Source organism: Nyctereutes procyonoides, unplaced genomic scaffold, assembly GCF_905146905.1.
Source record: "Nyctereutes procyonoides isolate TBG_1078 unplaced genomic scaffold, NYPRO_anot_genome, whole genome shotgun sequence".
Classification (NCBI taxonomy): Eukaryota; Metazoa; Chordata; class Mammalia; order Carnivora; family Canidae; genus Nyctereutes; species Nyctereutes procyonoides.
Window position 1 is genome coordinate 103398820 of NW_026575125.1, and position 24889 is coordinate 103423708.

General features: G+C 39.4%; 1 protein-coding gene and 1 non-coding gene across 7 annotated transcripts in view; both read right to left on the reverse strand.

Moving 5' to 3' along the window:
* PABIR2 (PABIR family member 2) overlaps positions 1-22963 on the reverse strand; it is a 211798-nt gene extending 188835 nt beyond the window's left edge. Inside the window, exons 1-10 of one of the 6 annotated variants that reach the window (XM_055338363.1) lie at positions 21891-22963; positions 19649-19727; positions 15175-15231; positions 14828-14871; positions 14691-14745; positions 14307-14408; positions 13925-14010; positions 13180-13244; positions 10376-10472; positions 839-2650 (exon numbers count right to left, since the gene is read on the reverse strand). In XM_055338363.1, coding sequence (XP_055194338.1) covers positions 2581-2650; positions 10376-10472; positions 13180-13244; positions 13925-14010; positions 14307-14408; positions 14691-14745; positions 14828-14871; positions 15175-15231; positions 19649-19727; positions 21891-21988 — 753 coding nt within the window. In that variant the 5' untranslated portion in view covers positions 21989-22963 and the 3' untranslated portion in view covers positions 839-2580. Of the gene's footprint in view, positions 1-838; positions 3605-10375; positions 10473-13179; positions 13245-13924; positions 14011-14306; positions 14409-14690; positions 14746-14827; positions 14872-15174; positions 15232-19636; positions 19728-21890 lie in introns of those variants that run through there. The other 5 variants (XM_055338361.1, XM_055338362.1, XM_055338360.1 and 2 more) reach the window with 5 other exon arrangements.
* LOC129519004 (small nucleolar RNA U109) lies at positions 7422-7561 on the reverse strand. The gene has a single exon (XR_008666322.1). It is a non-coding gene; the product is annotated as a small nucleolar RNA U109 (small nucleolar RNA).
* Positions 22964-24889: the final 1926 nt, after the last annotated feature.

The following is a 24889-nucleotide window of genomic DNA, read 5'->3' on the forward strand; positions in this document are numbered from 1 at the left end:
TGTAACATATAATCTTGGATTGATTCTTGGGTCAGAAGAAAAGACTTTTTGGCTAAAAGAGCATTATTGGGACCACAGGCAACGTTTGAATGGAGTCTATAGGTTATATGGTTGTTTTGTATAGCAAAGGTGATTTCCTGATTTTGATAGTTCTAATGTGCCTGTGTAGAATGTCCCAGTCTTTAGGAAATGTGCACTGAAGCAGGTAAGGCACATAAGAGTAATGGGGTATCGTTTCAGTAACTGCTCCGATGGTTCAGATGTGAATACTTAAGTACTTATTCACACCATATGGAAGAGAGGGAGAGAATGATAAAGTGAACGTGGTTAGGTGCTAACAATCAGGCAACCCGGCTGAAGGATGCACAGGAATTCTCCCTGCTGTTCTTGCCACTTTTCTGTAAGTGTGAAATAACACTGGTTCATGTTTTTAAGATACTGAAAAGAAAAATGAGTGTTTAGAACCTGAGTCATGCATAAAAGGCTTTAAAAAAATTTTTAACCTGTCAATCCCCCCATCTTCTTTCAAAACAACCAAGTCTTATGAATATGTAAAAAAAAAACATGAAAAGAATAAAAAAGAAGTAAGAAATATGTGTGGCCTTGGCAAAAACTGTCTAAATTGTCCAATTCTACAAAATGCTCGTGAAGGCTTGACATTACATGGAGAGGTTCCTTTTTTGTTTTGGGCAACAGCCCAAACTTCAATGAGGCTATTCTTCTGTGTTCCCAATACATTTTACTCCAAACTTGACTGCAATTAGACACGGAGAACGCGATACTGGGACACGGAGGCAGAAAATAGTTCTTAGTGAGGATAAAAGAGAGAGACTTGAAAAACTTTTATAGAATTTTATGCATGTGTACACACTTTATTAAATTTGCATTCTAAGATATACACAAGGTCAGCATTTCACAAAACTTCCTATTATTTATTCCAAAAAGCAGTTATCATGAAACAGAGTATGATTATATAAGTTAGTCAAGCAAAAAGAGTATCTATAGGATTTTCTAATCATATCATCTCTTGTACTTGCTTTCAAACAGAAGCCTGAAATAGGATATATTAGAATAGGAAGAGAGAATTTTAATTTATAATAATGACCACTTCTCAAATATTAGACTTTATATAAAAATAAAGGAGTACTGTCAACAAAGCTCATCTGAAGGTTAGCATCTCTATCTTTTATTTATTCCAAAACAACCCCTGCATAAACTTAACTTTCTAGTCAATTTGAACAATAAAAATGAACCTCGGTTTAAACGATGAAGTGACTCATCTCATCTCCTAGTTCTCACACTATTGTAACAACTTCATTTTCCTGTCCCAATTCTCACCCACCACTGAATTTCTAAAAGAAATTTAAATATCACATTTGCAAAGGTGGTTTCTTATGAGTCCTAAATTAGAGCCAAGAAATCATGGCCAGAAGTATCCCTTTAAGGCAAAGAAGACAGGAGGGCGAAGGTGGATAAATTATAAAGATGTAAGATAAAACCATCTCTTGGCATTATATAGGCAGAAACATCTGAATGTGGTTCTTTCATAAACAGAATAAACACACTGAATACCATCGAAGTGATTTTTCTTTAAAATGGCACACTAGAGAACACTCTTCATAATATATACATTGATATTAGGATTTAAAGTTTATGGACTTTTCACAGGTGAAAGCGATACGAAAAATAAAGCCATTAATGGCCATCGTGGTGGTTATTACAGTTTAAAATAAACACCACGTCTGATGCCAGAACAGAACTACTTACTGCAAGCTAAGTGATGCTCTCTTATAAGTCAAAGAGGACAGATTTCCCTTCAAGCTATACAGTATTAGTACTCTGTTGAGTACCGTCAAAGCACATCATCTTCCTTTAAAATTCAAGAATCTTTGCCTTCAAAGGACACAAAGGCAGTAGTTTTCATTTCTTACATTCATTTAAAAAGTGGAATATTATGATCCTAGCAGGCAAATTTGCATATTAAACACAGACAATCCAACTACGATGTCTGAACATTAAAAGATATCTATCACATCAGACATTTTTACACAGTTTTAAATAATAAATAACAACAATAGATTACACTCAGGTTTTTTTTAAATAGCTCTATCACGATTTTCCTCGTTTAAAAATTAAATAACTTATGGTACCTCAGACTTACTATCATATACACTGTTCACAGCTCAAACAGCTTCTGAAAAGCAGAATGCACAGTAACATTGACTTTTTCAGCTCCTAAAAGTTTCTCCGATATTAAATGGCCCTTACTATGAGGCAGCACAGACAAGAACTGGATTCTGACTCTGATGGCAACATGATAACCAAAACACAGTCGGCAGCGGCACTCACTCACCACATTGACGAAACAAACAAATCCAATGACAAAAAAGTAATCAGAAAAAAAAGCAGCAATCGAAACAGTATGTAGTGACCAGACACATAATCTACCCTACATTATGACATCCATCTTTACAGCACAACACTGTACCCCAAGGCACCTCAGGCCTCATAATATCACCAGAAACAAGCTGTCAAGCTCCATGTATGCTTTTCTACACAGTGCTTTGTGAGTATATAACATTATTCATTCATTTGTAGATGCTCCACACATCTGGTCAAGGCAGGAATTTCTTCTCCTTGATAACACCACCTAGAAACATTAACAATATTTTATATATTCCTTCGGGCAACAAACAAGTTTGGGAAGAAAAATATCAACTGTGGTGGCTAAGGCCTAAGAACCTGTGGTGAGTAATCCAGGCATCCTATCAGTCCATTTACATTCTCTGCACTAAAATCAATCCTCACGTCATACACTCCACCAGCAAAGAAGCGGTATGGATAGTAATGAAAGCAACTATGTGTTTCTTCCCCTCTGTGAGAAATGGCAAGTAAGCAGCTCAAACAGCAAAGGGAAACAAAATAATGTACTTTAAGCTGATGCAGAAAAATAATAATTTAATATAATTGAAAGCAATCCATCTATTATTGTGAAATAAAGAGATTTGAAACTATGTAGTCAACAGAGAACAAAAAAAGAAAAAAAACACAAATCTCTCAAGCAAGAGAATTTCTGATCAACTTTAGCTGTTGTGTCACTGCTGGGAAAAAGAACCTCTGTCAAAAATACACATTAGTGCTTTCCTTAAGCGTATAGATTCTAAAATAGGTGCTCTCTGCGGCACTGAGGAAAAAAAACATATGCTCTAAGCAATCAAAAATGAGTATTTGAGATTTAGTCACTAGAGCCAAAATGAGATCAGCAAAAAGAGACATAAGTAAGATCACTACACTCGTAAAATTGAACTTTAGAGAAGAGAGATGCCAAATAGTACGGCATTGAAATGGTTTAGGTCTGCCACACTTTAATCCTCATTATGGATCAAAGTTCTCTGCGTTCCTCACTGAATGTTTTATGTAGGAAACAGCAGTTAAAACACTGAATCAGAAATGGGTAAGTCACTTGGGTGAGAGATCATCCATCAAGATGAACGGAGAGCATGAATTGGAGCATGCTACTGGAGACTCTGCGGTTGTGCTGCCTTTAGCCAGTGAGTCTGAGGATAAGCCACTGCTGCTACTACTGCCATCCAAAATATCTGAACTGAGGACAAAGCAAAAAGAATTATAAGCAGATGCATCTATCAGGGTAAAGGTAAACATAACATGCAACGACATAGTTTCAAGAACTCACAAATCAGTAAGAGCATTTGTAAATAATAAAAAGCATAAGCAACAGCAATGAACTACATAATGTACTACTATATTCGGGTACCTGCAAAAACAAGGTCACAGAAATCCAAAGTAAGACATTCAAGTTCTGTATCATTTTAGTGCTCTCTTGGAAGCACCAGAATGTCCAAAATACAGGAAGCATTCCTCTTGATGTGTCATGATTTTCGTGAGGGAGTTCCCTTACCTTCAGCCCAAGAGATTGCTATCCTGAGATTTATCTTCTTCCCTTCCCATCAGCCTTCGAGTAAGATGAATGGTTACTCATTGAGGTACCCTAGACTGTCTGAAGTATCCTACTAAGGACACTGCTTCACAGTTCCTCTGCTCCAGAACACAGGCATTCAACTACTCTAAATTGGACTGCTTCCCCATTCCCATGACACCTTCAATTCAAACACATTTTTTTTTAAATTTCTCCCTCTGTTGTTTGTCTTTTAAATTCTTCTAATTTGATGAATTTTGGACACTGTTTCCTTTTCTCTTGCTTTCAGAACACAAAGGTGTCGCTGATGTCTCTACAAGCCTCCAGTGACTATCCAGTTAGGCTGCTAAAAGGAATGTTCTATAGCCACGGACCCAATACTCTGACCCTCCACTTGCCTCTTTGATTCTCACAGCTAGCTTCTGCTCCCATCCTTCCACTCAAACTCCTTCTTTGGGCATCAGAGCCTCTATAACCCAGCCCAGGGATGCCTTACCCATCTAGTCGAGGCTCTCAGGGCTGCCAACCCTCCATCCAGCCTGCTTCATAAACCTGGCTTCTTACTTCAGTGTTCAAAATTAACAGCCTTCACAATTTCGTACCAGGTTGCCTTTCTGGCTCTGCGTCCCATCAATCCAACATATAAATTCTATGCTCAATATCTGGCCTGAATTCACTTTTTCACTCATTCATTTATTCTAATATTTACTGACTACCTGCCAAGTGCAGGAAGTATGCTAGATATTAGAAATACGATGTGTCTAAGACAGACATGATCCCTGCCCTCATGGAACTTATATTACAGTACAGGAGACAGACATTTAAGTAATCATGCTAATACATATGTAATTTGTGATCAAAGCAGTAAAAGCAAGATACAAAGGGCTCCACGGGCATATAACATGAGTAACTCGATCTAATTTAGAGGAACACGTTCCCTCAAAGTGACACTTGAGCTGTCATCTGAAAGATGAGTAGGCATTAACTAGGTATGGTCTGGGAGGAAGCAAGGGTAGTTTTAGGAGCCAAAAGCAGGCTAGTGTGGCTGTAAGTACAGAGAGTGAGAACACAATGAGAGACAAAGCTGGAGAGGTAGTCAGGCAGTTTTAGGATTTACATAGACACACTTTTTAATTTTGAAGAGGGAAGCAAGTGTAGAATTGGAGAAGGAATAATGAATCAGGGAATATAGATTTTAGCTGAAGTCTGGTCACTAGCTCTTTCACAAAAGCCCAACCTGGTCTAATATGCTCTGAGGCTAAATGTTGGGAATCTTTTTCTTTTTTTTTGGGGGGGGGTCTTATATATGATCACTTTTATGGATCTCCGAGTTAATATATTTCCAGTGTTAAGCAACCCATGATACATTTGGAAGTTTCTAGGCCTGATATCCTTCCCTCCACCTCAATGGCATGTAACACCTTCCCCCCACTTCTCTGCTATTTTTCTATTGCCTGTGGATTGTTTTTAGGTGGAGGCAGAATACAAATAAGCTTCGGAAGAGTAAACATAAAAATGGAAACAGTACAGTCCACGGTACTCCCACTCTAAGCTCACTACTGTGAAATGCATCATTAATAACAGCACTTTTAAGTAAGAAGTTTGGAAAATTTAGCTGGCACTGCTATATTTTCAACCCAATAGTAAAATACGTCTAAAATATGAATTATTCAAACTACTGAAAGAAAGTTACACAGATAATCTAAGGCATTGGAAAATCAAAAGACCTTTATATTTGCCTTTGGAACATATGTGATTTTTCCTCCTGCAGCATTTTGCCTAGACTAATATTAAAATGAATTTACTTTCCTAAAGCACATATTGGCCAGGCAGCCGAAGGACACGCTCTGTGCTACTTGGCAGGAAGAAACAGGCTTAGATTAAAATTTGGCCACCAAGCAGATAATCTGAATATAAATAAAGACTTTCTTATTCCAACCACCAGACTTATGGTGAGCCCTGGGTTAAAAGATTCCATTTGTAATAAGACCTGCTTGCGTAGGTGAATCCTGTATTCATTCAAAAACACAGAACATGGCTCATGAGAAGAAAGCTCCCATCTAACACTGTTGATTACCTTAAGACAAATAAGAAATAAGCTAACAGAGAAATTACCAAGAAGTTACTGAGAAAAAAGAATACAAATCTGAACATTTTGTTTCATATATTCTGTTTCAGGAAGTTCTTTTCTATTATTAAATATGAACATATGAAAAATTTTGTTCATTAATAGTAAAATAGCATACTTACATTTAGGCTCCAGTGTAATTTAGATTCAGAACTTGGTAAACCATTAACCAGATATTTTCACTAAACTAAAATCTGTTAAATCTAGTTTCTGTTAATAAATCTGACACTACTATGCATGGTCATGGAAGCAGAGACTACCCACTGTCATAGATTACCCACTGTTAGTAAATCTGCGTAAAAAAAAGATTGACATGATTTTTTTATTTATAGAGAGATCACTGAACAAAAGTGACTTTTATAGCGTTCACTTGTCAACCTTCTACCAGGCCTTCTAAAAGCAACAAAGTATGGTCCAATTTGAGTTTATCTTTTTCCTTTCCTAGCGGAAGCTCTAATGGAGGTGTGAATGGGCCTTAGATTAACGGCTGAGACCCAGACAATGTGAGGAAAGCAAAGGACCTAGAAAGTTCGAACTGGACACAGGAGTACACGAATCAAAAATGAACTAATTCTAATTCATTCTGGCCACCGAGTATACATAGTGATGCATTATCTGAACTGCACAACCAAAAATACTTATGATTATTGAAGTAGTGCCCTCTGTCTAAAAAAATAAGGATGCAAGTATAAGAGAATCATTAAAACATTCAAAGGATAAAGTAACAACAGAATCAGGATGTCCAGTGTGACTCACGCTATTACCCATCTGGTGCCACTTTGTGCCTTGTCCAGTCAATAATCTGGGTTCCATCAGATTAGGAACAGGCAGGGAAATAGACTAGAAATTAGCCACAGCCCTATCAAGCCCTGAATAGATTCTGGTATAAGGTAAGACTATGGGGCATCCCCTGCCCCATGGTGTGGGCTAAACAGGCCCACGGGTAAGTTTTCTGGCCTCAATCATCTTACCTTAGAAAGATCCAACATCATATTTCTGCATTTAACTCCTAAGTTTTTAAGATCACACATTTAAGTATAATCATTTCCAGTTACCTTGGGGATAGGAGTTTAAAAGTACCAGCACAGATGTCTAAGCTGCTCCCTTAAACACGTTCAAGATATATGTATACAGTTCTATTAGTCAATAAATCACAATTAAATCATATTCTTTGTACACATCACATATTCCTGATTAAACTCTCTTGCCATGATACATATACCATTAAAAACAATGTGAAAATCACTAAGTGAAATCTAATGAAAAATGTTAAAATACAACTGTCAAGGTTAAATTAGCAGTCACACCAACACTACGATGCACTGGGCAAGAAATTTTTTGGGAGAACTTTTCCTTTTCCGTATGAGAAACAGACTATCACTTAACCTTCACTACATGGTTAGTGGCCCTCAGAACTCCTTTATTTCATGTAGCAAGCCACAGATAATCTTGTTCCCCAGGGAACGAGGAGCATAACAAGAATTCCCAACATGCAAAAAGAATCAAAGCGCCATGGAAAGGTGTAATTCCAAGCTATGATCAAATTCTTGAGGTTCAGAAGAACTAAATGCAGAATGACATAATTCCTGCCTTGTGGTTGACAAGGTTTTCCAGCTTTGGCTGGCAAAGATCTCAGAGTTTTCATCTAGTAAAAAATATATAAAGAGCAGGCCTACTTTTTCCTTTGGGCAGTAGTTGGCACACTGGACACAAACTCCAAGTAGGTCCATACTCAAACTTCATGCTTAATTTACACTTCAAAGATGTCAGATTTGAAAGACCATTATCTAATATGTAAAGTTTAATTTAAAGTTTTAAAATAAAAAAAATTAAAGTTTTAAAATCCATCTTTTCTTTGTAGAGTAGGGCAGGAACAAAGTATGACAATTTAAATGAGGAGATACCCTCTGCTAATGAACTGCTACCTCTTCTGCTCCCTAAAACGTATAAAAATGGTTTCCCTGGTTATCAAGTAGATCGCAATCCTTGGCAACAGAAACCAGAACACAGAGTCTCTGTCTCTGTCCTCATTTCTAAGAATACCGATGTCTGATCAATGAAACTGCATTACAGAGATAGAAAAAAAAAGCGTTTGCAAAAGCAGGATCCAATTTTTATGCATCAAAAAAAATTTTTTACATAGCATGAGTAACTCATGTTTAGAATCTCTGCATTACAGACATAAATGTCAGCAATATTAGGATACAAAGTGTCCAAAAAGTCGGTGCAATTTTAAGTTTTAATATCCTCAGGAGTACAGATGCTATGAACTTACTGAAAACATCTTTTAAAGTTTAGTTACTTAAATACCTTTCACACTTAGTTTTGTGAATTTTGAGTAATAAATTTATTTTAATATAACACTGTTATGTTGGCTTATTATCACTCTATGACTAGCCATGAATAAAGCAAATCTTTCCAGTGTGAGGCAAACCTTTTGTCTTTATGGATCAAAAAGTGCCCTTGATCATCAATGTGGATGTCCCCAGGGCTCTCATAGCTAGTCACAAGTCTAAGGAGAATGTGAGTAGTGACAACAGAAATAGGACCCTCACCGCAGCCACCATTGTTGACTACTCAAGTTTTGCTATTCAGAGGAATAAACGTCTGGACAAGGGGTAAGGATCCTTGGTAAATCCCGGACCCTCTCTTTCCTTTCTTTTTTTTTATTTATTTATGATAGTCACACACAGAGAGAGAGAGAGAGAGAGAGGCAGAGACACAGGAGGAGGGAGAAGCAGGCTCCATGCTGGGAGCCTGACATGGGACTCGATCCTGGGACTCCAGGATCGCGCCCTGGGCCAAAGGCAGGTGCCAAACCACTAAGCCACCCAGGGATCCCCTCTTTCCTTTCTTATTTATTTGTCTGAATCTGTTTTATGGCATCCTGTACAGTCTATGAAACTTTTTTTTTTTAAAAAAAAAAACCCACTTAACAATGTATGTTCTCAGCTTATCAAAAGTCTTCCCTATCTTTTCCCCAACTTGGTTACTTGGTTAGCAACTGGGTAAGCAAAGCTATTTTTAATGTCATGTGCCTATATTAAAACACACTTTACCATAAAAGTGATAGGCAGTTTCCACTAAGTATAGAGTTTCATCCACTAGTCCTCTTGACAAGCTTTAGAAGTTTTCTCTTTGCAATCATCTACATACCTGGAAAGGCACTCTATGCCAAAATTAGCACACTGAGCTACCAAGGACAGACATAGATGAGAGAGAAGAGAGACTGTGGGGCTGAAAATAGCTAGAATAATCTAAAAGGCATCTGTTCCAAGGTTAGAACAGTACTGATCAACGAGTCTAATACTAGAAGAATCTGTGACTTCTTGGTCAACTAGAAGTACAAGTTATCTTACACAAAACAATGAATATGTGATCTGGAAACAAAGAATCTCTAATCCTTATAAGTATTACTTACACAATTCTTCCATTTAGAGGGCACCATCCTTCTATTTTTAAAGTGAATGCACTTTTGGGCTTTTAAAAAAAGACCCTCACCTATAAAACTCAGGGAACAAAAAGTCCATACACATACACAATTATGTCCAGAACATGGGTGCTCAGTGAGTTGATTAGAAATACAGACTGAAAGATTTCAAAATGTTACCTGGCTATTGCCACTATCCCTGCCCCTTCCTTCCAATAGGTATGTAGGCATCCAAGTACTCAACTTCAGGCATATGAAAAGAAGATAATTTTTTGCACAAAAACATTGAAGGGCCTTAGATACCTAAACTCAGATAAGTAAGACTTAAAAAAAATTATGTGACTAGACCACAGGAATCAGGAAGTGCTAGTATAAAAACAAAACCCTAGTTAGGACTGTGACAGAATATCCCAAAAACTTCAAAAAGATTTTATAACAACAGAAAAGGCCATGCTTCAGAGGATGCCGGTACTCTCCGATACATCCAAAGGATATAATACAAAATGCAGGCAGAGCAGCTACGATCAAGGCACATTTTCCACAGCAACCCAGAAACTCTTTCTCACACCATCCAGCTGTCGCCACGCCCCTGCACCATTAGCACCTACTGAGAGAGGCTGACCTAACAGGAGCTAGGAAGGCAGATGAAGGTGCCAAAAACACACACACTTCTAAAGGTGTGCTCAGTGACTTTCAAATGATCTGCTTTTTTTCCCACATTATCTGTACCTCCGTGGAGCTTTCCCCTCTAGAGAGCATGAATAAAAAATTGAATATTATATCAAATGATTCCAATATGCTTTTGATGTGGCTCTTTTTAAATAGATCATACCCTAACATCCTTTGGATTTGATTTCATTTTTTTTATTTCATTTTTTACCATGAACTGAGATCAGACAGTTGAGCAGCCTCCGGAGACAGCATACTGGTAGTGCCTTGGAAGAGCCTCTTGGGCTGGCTTTCCGTCTCCATTTCACCTAAAACAGAAAGAGATGCTACTGTGAAATGATTTACAGATACAGGCATGGTGCTAAAATGGGATGATCTCTGTTTAAGGTTCAGAATAGAATACTTTGTCAAGCCATTACTTCGAAGATGTTTTTTCTCATGCTTTAATACTTCCATATAACCTCAACCAAAAGTAAGCAGCCCTAAAAAAAAAAAAAAAAAAAGAAAACAAAAAACCCTTTTTTATTTAGCATGCTACGGATATAGTCATGTTCTTTAATAGAAGAGCAGAACACTGACTGCATTGGGCAAAATGAATCAAGGCTTAGCACAGCAGAAATAAAGAATCCCCAAACAGCTGAAGCTCATAGTGAATAATGATTTATTCTAGAGAATTAGTTAAGACGATTGATTTTATATTATTTTAATACTGGAACATTTCCTGAGTTGAAGCCAAATGGGTTAAAAAGTATGTAGTCTAATAAATGGCGTATAAATCAAAGGTTGCTTTAGACTACTTAGTAAAAGTGAAGATTTTAAGAAGTTACTTTGAATACCCCTCTGTAATTGAAAGCAATTATTAATCCATTCACAAAATTGGTGTTGTACTGGCTACCTCAATCTTATAAATTGTCTCAGAACATCTATAAGGTAGCATAAAAACTTTGCATCCATTGAGTAACCACCTTGCCACCAGGAATGCAAAGCCTCAAAGCCCTCAGACACAAAAAGCCCCTTTTCAAATAAGCTATGATCTAAAACACACAAATATCTTAGTTTTGAGGCTCCTCATCTGAGCTTTAAAATGGAATATGAAAAAAAATAAAATGGAATATGAAATAAAATTTAATTCTTGGGCCTAACTATATACTCCAATGGGAACTCAGTAACTGTGAACTTAAAGCTGTACAAGAGGGGATCCCTGGGTGGCTCAGCAGTTTGGCGCCTGCCTTTGGCCCAAGGCGCGATCCTGGAGTCCCAGAATCGAGTCCCATGTCAGGCTCCTGGCATGGAGCCTGCTTCTCCCTCTGCCTGTGTCTCTGCCTCTCTCTCTCTATCATAAATAAATAAATAAATTAATTAATTAATCTTTAAAAAAAAGAAATAATAGTAAAAAAGCTGTACAAGAGGCTTGTGATGGAAAAAGATCAAGCAAGAACAAATGCAACATTCATTTTTTTCCCCTTCATATTATCAATTAATTCATATTATCTTTCTTCTGGAGCCATTCTGAAAATTATTAACTCAGGAAAGGTTATATTTTTTATTTACTTTTGCCATGCTTTAATATGGAGCTTTTAAAAGCTACTGCCCAGCTTTCAACACCTCATCAGCAAAACACTTTAGCCCTTTTTATTAAAGAATTCCTCCATCTGCTGGTATATTTTGGAATAGCTTCTAAATGAACCAACCATACTAATTCCACCAATTTCCTGTAACATATCGAAAATTAATAATAACAATGATAATAATAGCTTTAGTTTCCAAGTGTTATTTTCACCTAACAGCTCCTGAGAAGGTCCTTAAAACTTTAAATAATTCCTTGCAGCATTAAGGTAAAAGGCTACTAGGTCATAAAACAAAATTTATTCACTAAATATAAACATCATCACCATATCGAAACCTATTTTCCAGAGCACACTAACTTTAAGTTATCTGAAATATTGTACTTTTTGACTCTGTGCATGGCACTGTCAGTGGAAAGTTTCCACCAAAGCTGAAAATACCTGTTTACCTAGTATTAGGAGAGGGACTGCTTTCCTGGCCGCAAAGGTGACTGGCACAAATAAACCACTTACTAAATTGTTTTTTCAAAATTATTAAGACTCTTGTTTAGGGATGCCTGGGTGGCTCAGCAGTTGAGAGTCTGCCTTCGGCTCAGGGTGTGATCCCGGAGTCCAGGGATCGAGTTCCACATCGGACTTCCTGTATGAAGCCTGCTTCTCTCTCTACCTATGTCTCTTCCTCTGTGTGTGTCATAAATAAATAAATAAATAAATAAATAAATAAATAAATAAATAAATAAATAAATGAAATAAATGAAATGAAATGAAATGAAATGAAATGAAATGAAATGAAATGAAATGAAATGAAATAAAATAAAATCTTTTTTAAAAAAGACTCTTGTTTAAAGTGACATCCAATGCTTACAATCATATGAGAATAGTCCGAGGAATAATGACTCAACCTATGTTAATTTTTTGTGCCTTTTTAAAGTAGACTCCATCCAGGGCCCTCACAGGCATCTAAAACTAGCACTGAGTGAGACCATTCTAGTTTAGAACTCTGTGGTTCAAAATAATGTAACTAAGAGCACCCCCTTCATATCAAAAACCCTATGGACTCGAATAAGAGGCAGCCTCTCTTTGTGAGGCATAATTTGGTGGTGGCTTATATCTGAGCATGCAGCATGTTTAGAAATGTATTTGCTAGGACATAAGCACATACTTTTGCAACGTATTAACTTGCATCTGCTTTCTATTCAGATCACTCAGAGGCAAAATTTTTGGAATATATATTGGTAATATGAATATATGAATAAGATTCAGTTAGGAAGTGTAAAAAACATAGTATCAGATAACTAATTCACAAAATTTAGAATCTGTAAAGCATACGTTGGGAAGAATATTTCACATTTCTTTAGAAAAAAGGAGTCATGCCTTGAGCTAATTTCAGACAAATTCTAATTTGTCATTCAAGCTCAACTAGGTTTAATATCAGAAATGGGATGCTTACCTTTTCTTTTCAGGGGACCAAGAACACTGGGCCTGATACATTTGACTGGACTCTGACTCCTCTTGCTTTAAAGAATAAACAAACAAGAGAATGTGAAGTGCTTCTAAGATGCAAGATAAATGTTATAGCCCACCAAATAAAGCAATAAAATTGACAGTCGGCTTGGGGTGACTGGGTGATGGGCACCGAGGAGGGCACTTGACGGGATGAGCACTGGGTGTTATACTATATGTTGGCAAATCAAACTCCAATAAAAAAATATACAAAAAAATTGACGGTTGGAAAATGCCCATGTTGTAATTTGAGGAACTGAAATGCCAAAATGAGATTTAACCTGGCATATAGCAATCTGAAACAACATAGCGTTTGAAGCTATTTTTAAAAATCATTTTATAAAACAAGGTATCTACGATAGCTTTTTTTTTTTTAAAAAAAAGATAAACCTTATTAAAAATTTATTTGGATTTGACTGGTCTATAACCTTAAATTTTTTTTCCTTATCCTCAACAAAGGATATTTTGTGCGTGTGTGTGTGTGTTCATTCTCTGGCACTGTCTCAAAAAATGCGTATCTGGTAAAACATCACTGATAGAATACAGGTGGTAGGTAGTATAGGATACTCACTGTGTTCAATTTTGCTGTTTGAAAATTTCCATAAGAAAATGTTGATAAAAAAGCTCATCAGGAGAGACAAATTCAAAGTGTAGCATTTCAAACCACATTTTTGAAAAGTAGGTTTACTTACTTGGTAAAGCGTCTTGGACTAGGAACAGGACTTGGTGGCAGCCCACTGCTGCTCACAAACATTTGTAAGGATGGTGAAAAACATTGCTAGAAAAAACATATTTAATATTTAAATAGTTCTAGTGCTCCAGCTTTCAAAAGGTTCTCAAAATAAGAGAAACAAAATCCTTAAAACTGCTTAGCTATGTATATCTATATAGGTATACACACACACAAGAATATATACATATATTGATATACCATTTTTTCAAGTTATTATCACAGACTTCCATTAATTTTCCTTCCAGTCATGGATTCTTTACAAATGAAGCTGTGTGTGTGTACTTTAGAGAGCAAACAGCTTGGAGTGTGAAAGAGAGTTAACATCTTATCAATGAGCCTACCTTTCCAAATCCTCTGGTGGGTGATGGTGCCGGAGAAACTGGAGTGAAGTCAATCCTTTTAGGAGAATATAGTTTCTCCGGCTTCTCAAAATCACTGTCACTCTGTGAACATAAAACGTATTTCCTCATAATTCACAATTCAGCACATCACAGCTCTTCTCTACTACTTAAACATGCCTACATTTTTAGGACAGAAATGTACAAACTCTAAAAAGTTGCAATCTCATGTTCTGGTGGAAAAGCAGAGATTAGAAATGAATACAAATTTGGAAATGGAAGGACAGGAGGGTATGAAAAAAATTAACAAAGCCAATGAACAACATAAAGGTTTCCAGAAAGAAAAAGAAAAAAACAATTAAACAAGCAAACATGGGAGAACTTTACCAAGCTCAAGCTCTCATCCCATGATTGGCTTATCTGCATCGCTGTCTGCACTTCCCTAAAACAAACAAAAATGAAAGGCCATCAGTGCTCAGAATGAGACATACAACACCTAGGCCCTGTTTTTGTGAAACACTAACCGTTCGTGTGCTGTTTCCCTGTTCATCATATCCATGCCTTCCTCCTGCAAAGACAAACATGTGCTGAAAACAGTATTTATCTACAGCCACACGGTTCTCTACTTCGAAGAAAATTTTCAAAGACTTCCCTGCCTTCTTTGGCAATATCACAGGGCGGCAGAACATTCTAAGATCATCACTCCTGCCACATCTGCGTTTCACCTGCACACTCAAAGAATTTTTGGCTGTCTGCAGCCACCTAGAGTGGCAGCCTGACTCAGGTTTAGTAGCTAAATCTTCAGAATGAAAATAAAATCAAAATGAACAATTCAAACAATTGTAGCTCTGGGCTAAGAAGTAAAATTTACCCTTTTGATCTGATGCAGTCGGCTACTAGGAACACGATTAGGGGAGGACGACAGCAACTGGAAAGGAAAAGTAAACATTTACTATTTACTGAATCACAAGGCAGCAGTTTTCTGTCAGCCCCGGTATCTAACCTCCTCCCAGCTAAGATTTCATATTATTTTCTAAGATGGAGGTCTTTAGACCACTGAACATTAACATACTAGAGGCGGGACATTCACCAGGTACACCAGGTATCCAACCTCAAAGCACCATCTGTCGCCAGACAGGCATTGACTTTAACACTTTTCCCAAATGAATGCAGGGCTATGTACATTTATGTAAAAAAAAAAAAAAAGATTCCAGGCCTTGGAAATATCCACTAACCCTCACTTATCTAAAATAAGGAACTATGTAAGAAGGAAAAGAAAAATCTGAGTTTAGTCATTTTAACACTGATGTACCCATGGAGGAAGACAAGTTAACAAGCCTGGCTTAGTAGTTTATCCATAATTAGGGTTGATCAAAAACACTTTAAAACTGTAACAAGAAAATTTTGCTTGTGTGATCTAAATCAATTCTAAAATGTGGTCACTACCACTATCACCGCAAACCCTTACTTACTAGTTAAGAAAAATCAATGTGGAAGGCAATGTGTATTTTTCAGGTAACTGTTGCTCTCCCTTAGATCATCATTTTTTGACAACACAAAGCTAAAATTATTTGGGGGCCAAATTATGTTCCTTCAAAATAATCCCAATCTGATAAAAAATGAAAGGTACATTTCATCTCAACAGCTCTTACAGGGTTCCAATATCCTTAATGTAAGCTATTTATTCCCTAATTAAATGCAAATAAATTTGTAATGCTATTTAGACCAAATAAGACAATGATCCTGTTACAAGAAGCCCTACCCTCTTAAACATCTAAAAATCCTAATGTAGTAAGTAGTATAAAACAGTGATAAACTGCTAAGCTTTTTAGGCAAAAGCTATTTTGGGTTAAATTTTTTAAACTTATACAATGAAATATGATTTTGCCTCAAAGGGTATCTCTTTAGTACCCACCCTTTCTTTTTCCCTCTCCTATGCTCTGAAAACATAAGAGGATTTTAGTCATAAAGTCTTTAAGTTTTTTTTCCACTAGAAAAGTAACACATGTTTACTGGTAAACTCTTAATAAGGCCATTTGAAAAACACTAAGTGGGGCGCCTGTGTGGCTCAGTTGGTTAGGTGGCCAAGGGGCCGACTCTTGGTTTCAGCTCAGGTCATGATCTTGGGGTCCTAGGATCAAGCCCCACATTGGGCTCCTCCACGTTCAGTGGGGATCTGTCTATGGATTCTCTCTCTCCCTCTACCCTTCCTCCTGCTGCTGCATGTGCACTCTCTCAAATAAATAAATAAATCTTTAAAAAAAAAGAAAGAAAAACACTAAGCTACTAGGCAAGTAAATAAGGCAGAAAGACTAACAGTACCATGGAAGAGAGTATGGATGTGTCCAGAGAACAAAAGAAACCCCAGCAGCAAAGAAATCATCAGGAAAGTCAAAAACTGCAAAAAGCTGCTTGCAGAGAAAGTCAGAAATTTAGATGCTACATCTATATGATGTACAACTTGTCAATTTAGACAGAACTGGAGAGAAGACCCAAAAGGAGGACAGGGAGGAACAATGCAGTGTCTAGTATGGGAAACAAGTGTTAATGTGCAGGCTAAGAAAAAAGCCAAGCACTTGAAGGAGGGTGCTGGTTAGTGGTGTTCAGTAAAGCAAATAACTCAAGTGGGCTAAGAAAAGAGGACCCTGCCACTAGCAATGAAGTGGGCACTGGTGACTTTTGCAAGAACAGAGTTTTGTTGGTTTTTTTCAAGATTTTATTTATGTATTTTTTTTTTTTTGAGAGAGTGTGAGCAGAGGGAGGAGCAGAGGGAGAGGGACAAGCAGACTCTGTGCTGAGCCTGACGCAAAACTCGATTCCAGGACCCTGAGATCAGGACCTGAGCCAAAATCAATGGTCAGAAGCTTAACCAACTGAGCCAGGTGCCCCTGCAAGAACAGTTTTTTAATAGCGTGGTGATAGAAGTAGTGAGATCACAAACTGGCTGAATAGTTGGCAAGGAATTAGGAGACAAGGAATGAGAGGCAGTGTGGTGTGGATTAAGCTTTGTGAAAGCTCAGAGGGGTGAAGGGAAAACAGGGAAAGAGAGATCTATGAAAAAAGACAAATTTGTGTTTCAGATATTAGATGTGTGAGTCAGAAGAAGGTGGGAGCAAAAAAGCTACGGAGGAAGGGAGGAGACAACACACCAAGCAAAGTGACAGGAGACTCAGAAAATCTAGGCACCATTAGGAGAAAGCACCACATGTGAAGGTAAAGACATTTTCAGGAGAAGAAAGCTGACATGTACACAAGAGGGCTGTTTGCCTTCCCTGTGAATGGAGAAGGGGCATCTGCCAGAAGTGAAAGGTGCATGAAGCTTGCAGTTATTATTTTTTTAATTGGAATATTACTTTAGAGAACAGCAAGGAGCAAGTGGCATCTTGAACCCAAAATGCCCGGGAAGAATTTATCTCCTGGCCCTTCAAATGACCAATGCCTTGAAATTTCCCTACTTGTAGTGGTAAAGGCAACATTCTTCCCCTGGTCACTGAGAAATAAAAGTTCAGTGCCCGGGAGTCCTCCTTCTCCCTGGTCAGTTGTCAAATCATGAAGAAATGACCTCTGCACATTTTCTTATGCCAGTCTCCTCTCCATTTCATTCCACACCTTGCTTCTGGCAGGTTAGTATTAAGATTGACAGAGGATGCTGTGATCTAACATATATGGTATAATCAGTATGATGACAGAAGGACACAAGGGGTGCTGCGGAAGGCTTCCCGGAAGCAGGAAACTCAAAAGGAGAAGGGGACGGAGGGAAAGGCAATGCAAGGGTGGGCAAAGAACAGGGAATCGACGTGGCCCCTCTGGCAAATGAGGTATTTCCGTGCAGACAGAGAAAAAGGTTTTGTCAGGGAGCAAGGAGAGGTGAGCCTAGATAGGGTCGATAGGAATCTTCGCTTCTTAGAAAAGGGCAAAGTCAAGCATAAAGAGGCAAATTCATTTTCCCTTCTTTGGTCAACTTACTGATATCAGGACACAATTGTGTAACAAGTGGAAACATTTTTCACATACACAGTGAAATTAAATTGTTTTCCAGTATCCTCAGGGAAGACAAAGTGAATCAAACCTCCAGATAGCTAACATTTCCCCCCTTTAAGCATTCCTAGCCACTTCGGCTGGAAATCTTTCTTAAAAGTGTTGTATTTTTTCCCCCTTTCTTAATGGCACTGGCACATCTCTATTCTAATCCCAGCTCTGCCACTTACCAATCACGTGATTCTAAGCAAGTCACTTCTCTCAGTCGACACTTAGCTGCTGCCTCTTTTAACTGGGAAAAACATCTTTTGTCCTGCCTACTTCACAGGGTTGCTATGAGAATGAAAAGTGTGAAAGGACTCTGTAACATGTAGAATACCATATAAGCAAAGGGACTAGTATAATTTAAGAAAAGGTTAATGACCCAGGTACCTTTAAGAACATCAAGAATTCTACAGTTCTATGCCAGTGAGACCCTCAGGGTCTATTAACGGGCTCTTCATCCTCATACTAAGCCGCAGACTAATTTTTAAAAAACCTCTGTCTGCTTTTCAGTTTTCCCCTCTCCTCCCTTGCTAGCAGCTATTAGTGTACCTTAAACCCGAATGCACCTCTGCTGATTTGCTGCTTCTCACATACTACCGAGTTGGAAGCTTATTATAATTATGCATAAATTTTAGATGATTCAGAGGTCAGAGAGGCTCCCTATAAATAATCTGATGAACCTTTATGCACAGACTATGGAAATCAAGCATAGCCATTCAGAGGTCTGTTTGCTTACATCTCAGATGTCTTCCAGCGCACTGCAGCTACTGGATAAGTGGGCTCCACATGTGAAGTGCTACTATATAAAAAACCTCCTCATCATTTCTCCCAATGCAACCAACTAATAAGGTGATCCCAACAGCTCTGGCTATATAAAACAGTCACTATTAGCAACTCTGCCGAGAACATAAATACGAGCATTTTAAAGGAGATCTTACTTTGGATAAATAGCACTGTCCAACAGATATGTGTCAGAGACAAATACTCTGCTACTGTCTCAATGATTTTCGCTTCCTAGAACAAATAAAGATCACTTTTCTCAGCTATATTTAGAGGTTAATCCTGACTTACCTCATAACCATGACAAGTAGTGACAAAAAACAACAATCTTTAAAAATACAAAGTCCCACAGCCAAGAAAAAACTTTAACCAGATCTCTTTTTTGCACCAAAAACTGAAAATGGCCACAGAATGAGCAAGACAGGTAAAATAATTTTTTTCTTTTGTGAACAGAGGGGCATAGCACATCATCTTAAGAATGAACTACATTTGAAAGTGTTTTCCCCAAACCATACCACTAAAATACTTACTTCTATACTTACCAGGTTATGACGGCTCATGATTGTTGTACTATTCCTCCGAGTTCTAAATGTATAAGGTTGAAAAACCTGTGAAAGATCACTAAAAAACAAAAATAAAATTATTAGTGTCTTCTCATTTGAGATATCCATCAACTCTCTGATCAACAATGAAATCTTCCATGGCTCCTCATTTCGTACAATGAATAAGCTCCTCACTGACCTCTTCAGAGCTTCTGTGGTGGTGTGCTGTGGATCACAGGTTTGCCCAGATACTGATCTCCTCAGTGGTTGGGGGGCAAGCTAGGAGAGGTATGGGGCGGGGCTCCAAACTGGTTGCCTCCAGCTGCTTCTGGTCAGAGCTCACGCCCCCAAACCAGTTCCCAGCAGACACCAGCAGCCTCATCTGTTTACACCAAAGGACCTAAACATACTACTGCTTTCTATGTGTGCCATGACCATGAGAAGAGCTGGGGAGCCCTGTGCTACAGTACAAGGCCCATCAGTACATCTCCCACCATAGCCCTAAATAAGTGTTCTACCTGTGAGTCTGCTGTGCAACTAAATAAACATACCTTGAGTTTTTCTCAAGTTGCCTCTTCTGCTTTCAATGTCCTACCTCCCACCACCATCAATCAAAATCCTTCCTCTCCTTGAGCACCCATTTCAATCCAATACCCTCTGTGAATGAAGCCTCTCTTCAGTCCACAAACCGAATGCAATCCTGCCCTCCTTTGAATCCAAAGAGCACAATGCGAAATAAGATGCTTCTTGAGACATCGACTTTACTTCTTATTAAAGAGAAGTGTGCGTGTGTTTTAAATTCCATGGTAGAGGTCTTTTGTTCCTCCTTGTATAACATCCCCGCAGTGCCTAGCAGAGTGCCATGCCCATGATAAGAAGCCAAGAAAAATTTTCAGGACTGAATTGAATTGGGCTTCACTGGACCCATGAGATCACCTAATTCAGCTCTTAAATTTCAAATGAAAAAACAGACACTTAGAATGGCTAATGACTCATTCATGATCACAGTTAGGGAGAGATACTGGGACTAGGTCTAGTCTCCTCACTCCTTCTGTCACATCATGCTACCCTGGCAAGTAATTACTTAAATCCCGATTCAAAAAACAATGTTATTTATATGACAGTCTAAATGCAGGTCAGCATGATCGCCCTAGTCCCTTGCAATTGCTTGCTTACCAGATTTAAAAAGACAACCCCAAAAGATCAATTTATTCCTATAGTATCAAAAATAAATGTAGAGCTGAGGACAGCCATTAAGAAAGCAAAGAGTCACCCCATCATTCCCTCAGTTTCAAAATTTAATAAAAGAAAATGAGTAAATCCATTTTCCCCTCAAATACAGATATTATAATCAGTTTGATAGATAAAAATTACCTATTTCTCTGCCTTCACTGTGCTTGATTAATGATTTTGGCTAATTCTACTCCCATCCCCTTTTTTGGGCTAATTCCATTTCTACAAGGTCTCACAAATTAGCTCTCCACTAAGATGAATTGTCTACTTACAGGAGTGAAATGTAATAGGCTCAGGAGGTCTGCCAACCTAACCTTCACTATTGTAAGATTCTACCTTAAAATAGACCCTCTAGTGACTATTCACATGAAGATACAAGACCCTATCACTAAAATTCAAGGGTTGATTCTTTCCATTGTTTTCTAAAACCTGTATTTTCACTGACCTAAGCTAAGAGACACCTTTCGTTTTTTATTCACTGGTATGCATTCCAGGCAGTTTTAGGATCTGAAAACATTACGACAAATCCCAATCACTTAATGTGCCATGAACACGACACTTGTTACGAGTTATTAGATAAATTGTGATTTATTAAAGTAAATGCTCCGTTAATGCCAGGGTTCCTAAACTAAGCTTAGAAATAGCAGCTCTTAAAGACAGGTGTCAAGTTGCAAGTCTAGTTCCAGGGGCTTCAGGCTAACATTCAGTGGTGCAAATTAGGCAGGGCAAGCAACCTGTTACAAGAGCCAGAAGCTTCTTGTAGATCCTTTCAGAGTGGGCCAAGAGAGCCCCAGGTAAAGAGGGTCCCATTTTTTCCACACTTCCAGAGTCTGGGGTCAAACTTTCACTCCACCTTGGAACCCAAGTCACTGTCAAGCAAACAAGTCCCCATGCCCTTAGTTTGGAAAACCCAGATGAGCACCAACTCTCACTTTAGGGAAGGAAGATTGCTTGCAGGGGGTCAAGGAGCCCCTGAACCCTGTACTTCATCGTTCCCAACCCGCCTCACCTGAGCCCATGGATCAGGGGAGCGCTGCTGGATCTCCTCAGGGTGCCCCCATCAGATGTGTCAGGCTCAAAGTCCAGCTCCATTTTCTCCTGAGCCATGTCGGAGACTTGCAGGCAGGCACAGCGGACAGTGCTCAGCTCCTGGTGCTTAGCTATGGACTCCCAAGACTCTCACTGCAGGACTGAGCTGCTGGGGACTGGCAGCTGGGGGCGGGGGCTAAGGGGCGGAGGCTTAGGGGCGGGGGCTAAGGGGCGGAGAAAAGCAGGAAAGGAGGAGGAGGGAAGGAGGATGAGGATGAGGAAGGGAGCTTGAGAGTGAGTGAGGGGAGGAGGAATGGGAGGCGGTAGTGGAGTGGGAGGTGGTGGAGGGTGACAGAATAAAGGAAGAGGGTGAAGGAAAAGAGAGGGATGGAAGGAAAAGAGCAAGAGATAGGGAAAGCGGATATATAGGAAAGCAGAGAGAGTAAAAGGAGGACAGGATCGGGAAAGGAGGACCGAGGGGGAAGAGGAGAGCAGGGTGGTGGGAGAAGAGGAATACGAGAGAGGGAAAGAAAAAGACGAGGTATGGGGAAGAGGAGGGAGGGAGGAGGCGGACGGAGGGAGAAGAGGATGGGGAGGAAACTAGGCAGCGGCGGAACTCATGTTGCTATCTTTTGGCCGACGACCTCAACCGGGGCCGGGCTACAAACACCGCAGCTGCCCAGGCAGCGCTAGTACCAAAAAGCTGACAGTTGGGCAGGGCCCGGCCGGGCGGCCTCGACGGCTCCAGTTCCCCATGCTGGGGGACCCGGTCCAGCCCCCCATGCTCTGGGACTCGGTCCCGGAGGATCCTCAGCCCTGTGAGGGGTGCTTATCCCCTCCCTACCCCCCCTCCCCGCCTGGAGGACAGGTGGGGGGTTCGGCCCCTCAGCCGCCGCCGCGGTGCCTCCTCTTCCTCTCTTGGGTTCTAATGGCCCGAGGGAACCCCTTGGGGCCAAGACCAAAATCTACAACCTGCCGCCTTTTCCGCCTCCCACGCTTCAGAAGCGGGAACCGCCGCGGGGCCAAGTCTTCCGCGTCCGGGCACCCATCGGGTCCTGCGCACGCGCCCGGCGGCCGCGCCAATGAGCCCGCGGGCACCGAGCATGCGTGGGAACCCCGCCCCGCAAACCTCCTCCAAAAGGGAGGAGCGTTTTCAGGGGGCCCGGCGCCTTCCTCTCTGGCATTGGCCCGGGGACCCTGGCGCCCGATTTTGAAAAGAGCCAATAGTTTGGAGACAGTGGAGCATCGCCGTTCAGGAGGAGTTTGGGCCAATATTCAAGGGAAACAGAAACTTGTGGTTTCCATGTTTTTTCAATGCCAGTTTATTTGCTCTGATCTCTGTGATCTCTGCCCATTTCTTAAATCCCTTGATTTTGTTTGGTGTTTGGAGGGGCTGATTTTTTTTTTTCAGATAACCCGTTTGGATGCACTAGACAAAAGGGAAGTGAAAAAACAAAAGCAATGGTGTAAAAATAAAGAGAATCGAATAAGAGTTCATATAGCGAGTGGCAATCACCATCTTCATTTTACAAGCATTGTCAGCTTCAACGATATTAGGAAAAGTCCTGAAGAACAAGTAGCAGAACCAGAATTTTTTTTCCTTCCTAGGATTTACAGAGACCCTAACAATAGTCATTCAGCATGTGTGAGGCCTGGAATTACTTATTTTATTTAACAAATACCTACGTAGCAATTGCTGTGTGCTAGGCACCATTCTAAGAGCTTTAGAAATATTAACTCATTTAATCCTCGCTACTTGAATAACCATGGGATAAATATGGTATTGTATTGTGTTAATCATACAGACGGAGAAATACAGAAAATTTAATAGTCATGAATTGGTTTCAAAATATAGCAAAAATAGGGGCACCTGGGTGGTTCAGTCCATTGGGCATCTGCCTTTGGCTCAGGTCATGATCCCAGGGTCCTGGGATGGAGCCCCATGTGGGCGTGAAACTCCCTGCTCAGGGGGGTCTGCTGGTCCCTCTCCCTATGCCCTGCCCCTCTTCTCGTGCTCGCTCTTTCTCTCAAATAAATAAATTAATTTTTTTAATTTAGCAAAAATAGGAATGCCTGGGTGGCTCAGTGGTTGAGCATCTGCCTTCAGCTCAGGGCATGATCCCGGAGTTCCGGGATTGAGTCCCCCACATTGGGTTCCCTGCATGGATCCTGCTTCTCCTCACTCTGCCTATGTTTCTGCCTCTGTGTGTGTGTGTGTCTCTCATAAATAAATTAAATGTTTTTTTTAAATTTAGCAAAAATAATTTTACCTGCCTATTCAACTTAGTTGTCCCATATTAAACTTGCCAAATCCAATCATTTTATTCCTCAATGTTAATATTCGCTGCTTGTAATATAGAGTTTTTAAAGCACTTTTAGATAGTTTCCTTTAAATTGCCTATATTTTTCTTCCAACTGGATTGGAAAAGCAAGCTCTGTTTTTGACCAATTTATGTAGCTCTTTTTATCTCAAGGTCTCAGCAACCCCCTCATCTGCTCAAAACAACATAGTACATTCTATTGTTCACAATAGCTACTAAACAATCATTTGTTGGCTACATGTAGAATTCCTAACTCTGAGGAGTCAAATGATTTAGTAGAATCCCTAACTTTCAGGACCGTAACAATTAGGAGAAACTCAAAGACATGTTAGAAGATGGATGCTACCTTGGCCATCATTTCCAGATTCTATTCATATCATTCTTGCCTACCTACTTTCTCTTACCCTTCATATAAATCTTTTGGGAGGTTTAGGGTATTTGTGGTTTGTGGGCTTGGGTTCAGCTTGCCTTTGATTTGCTTTTGTGATAAGGAAAATTTGCTTTAAAGTTGCCATGACGACTAGTAAACAACTGATTATGACATATTTGTGGGACATCTTTTATAAGTAAGAGGCCTGGCACAGATGGTAGCAGACTGGGACAAAGACAAGAGTAGCATAAGTGGCAAGGTAGAAGCAAACCAGCAATCTGAGATCAT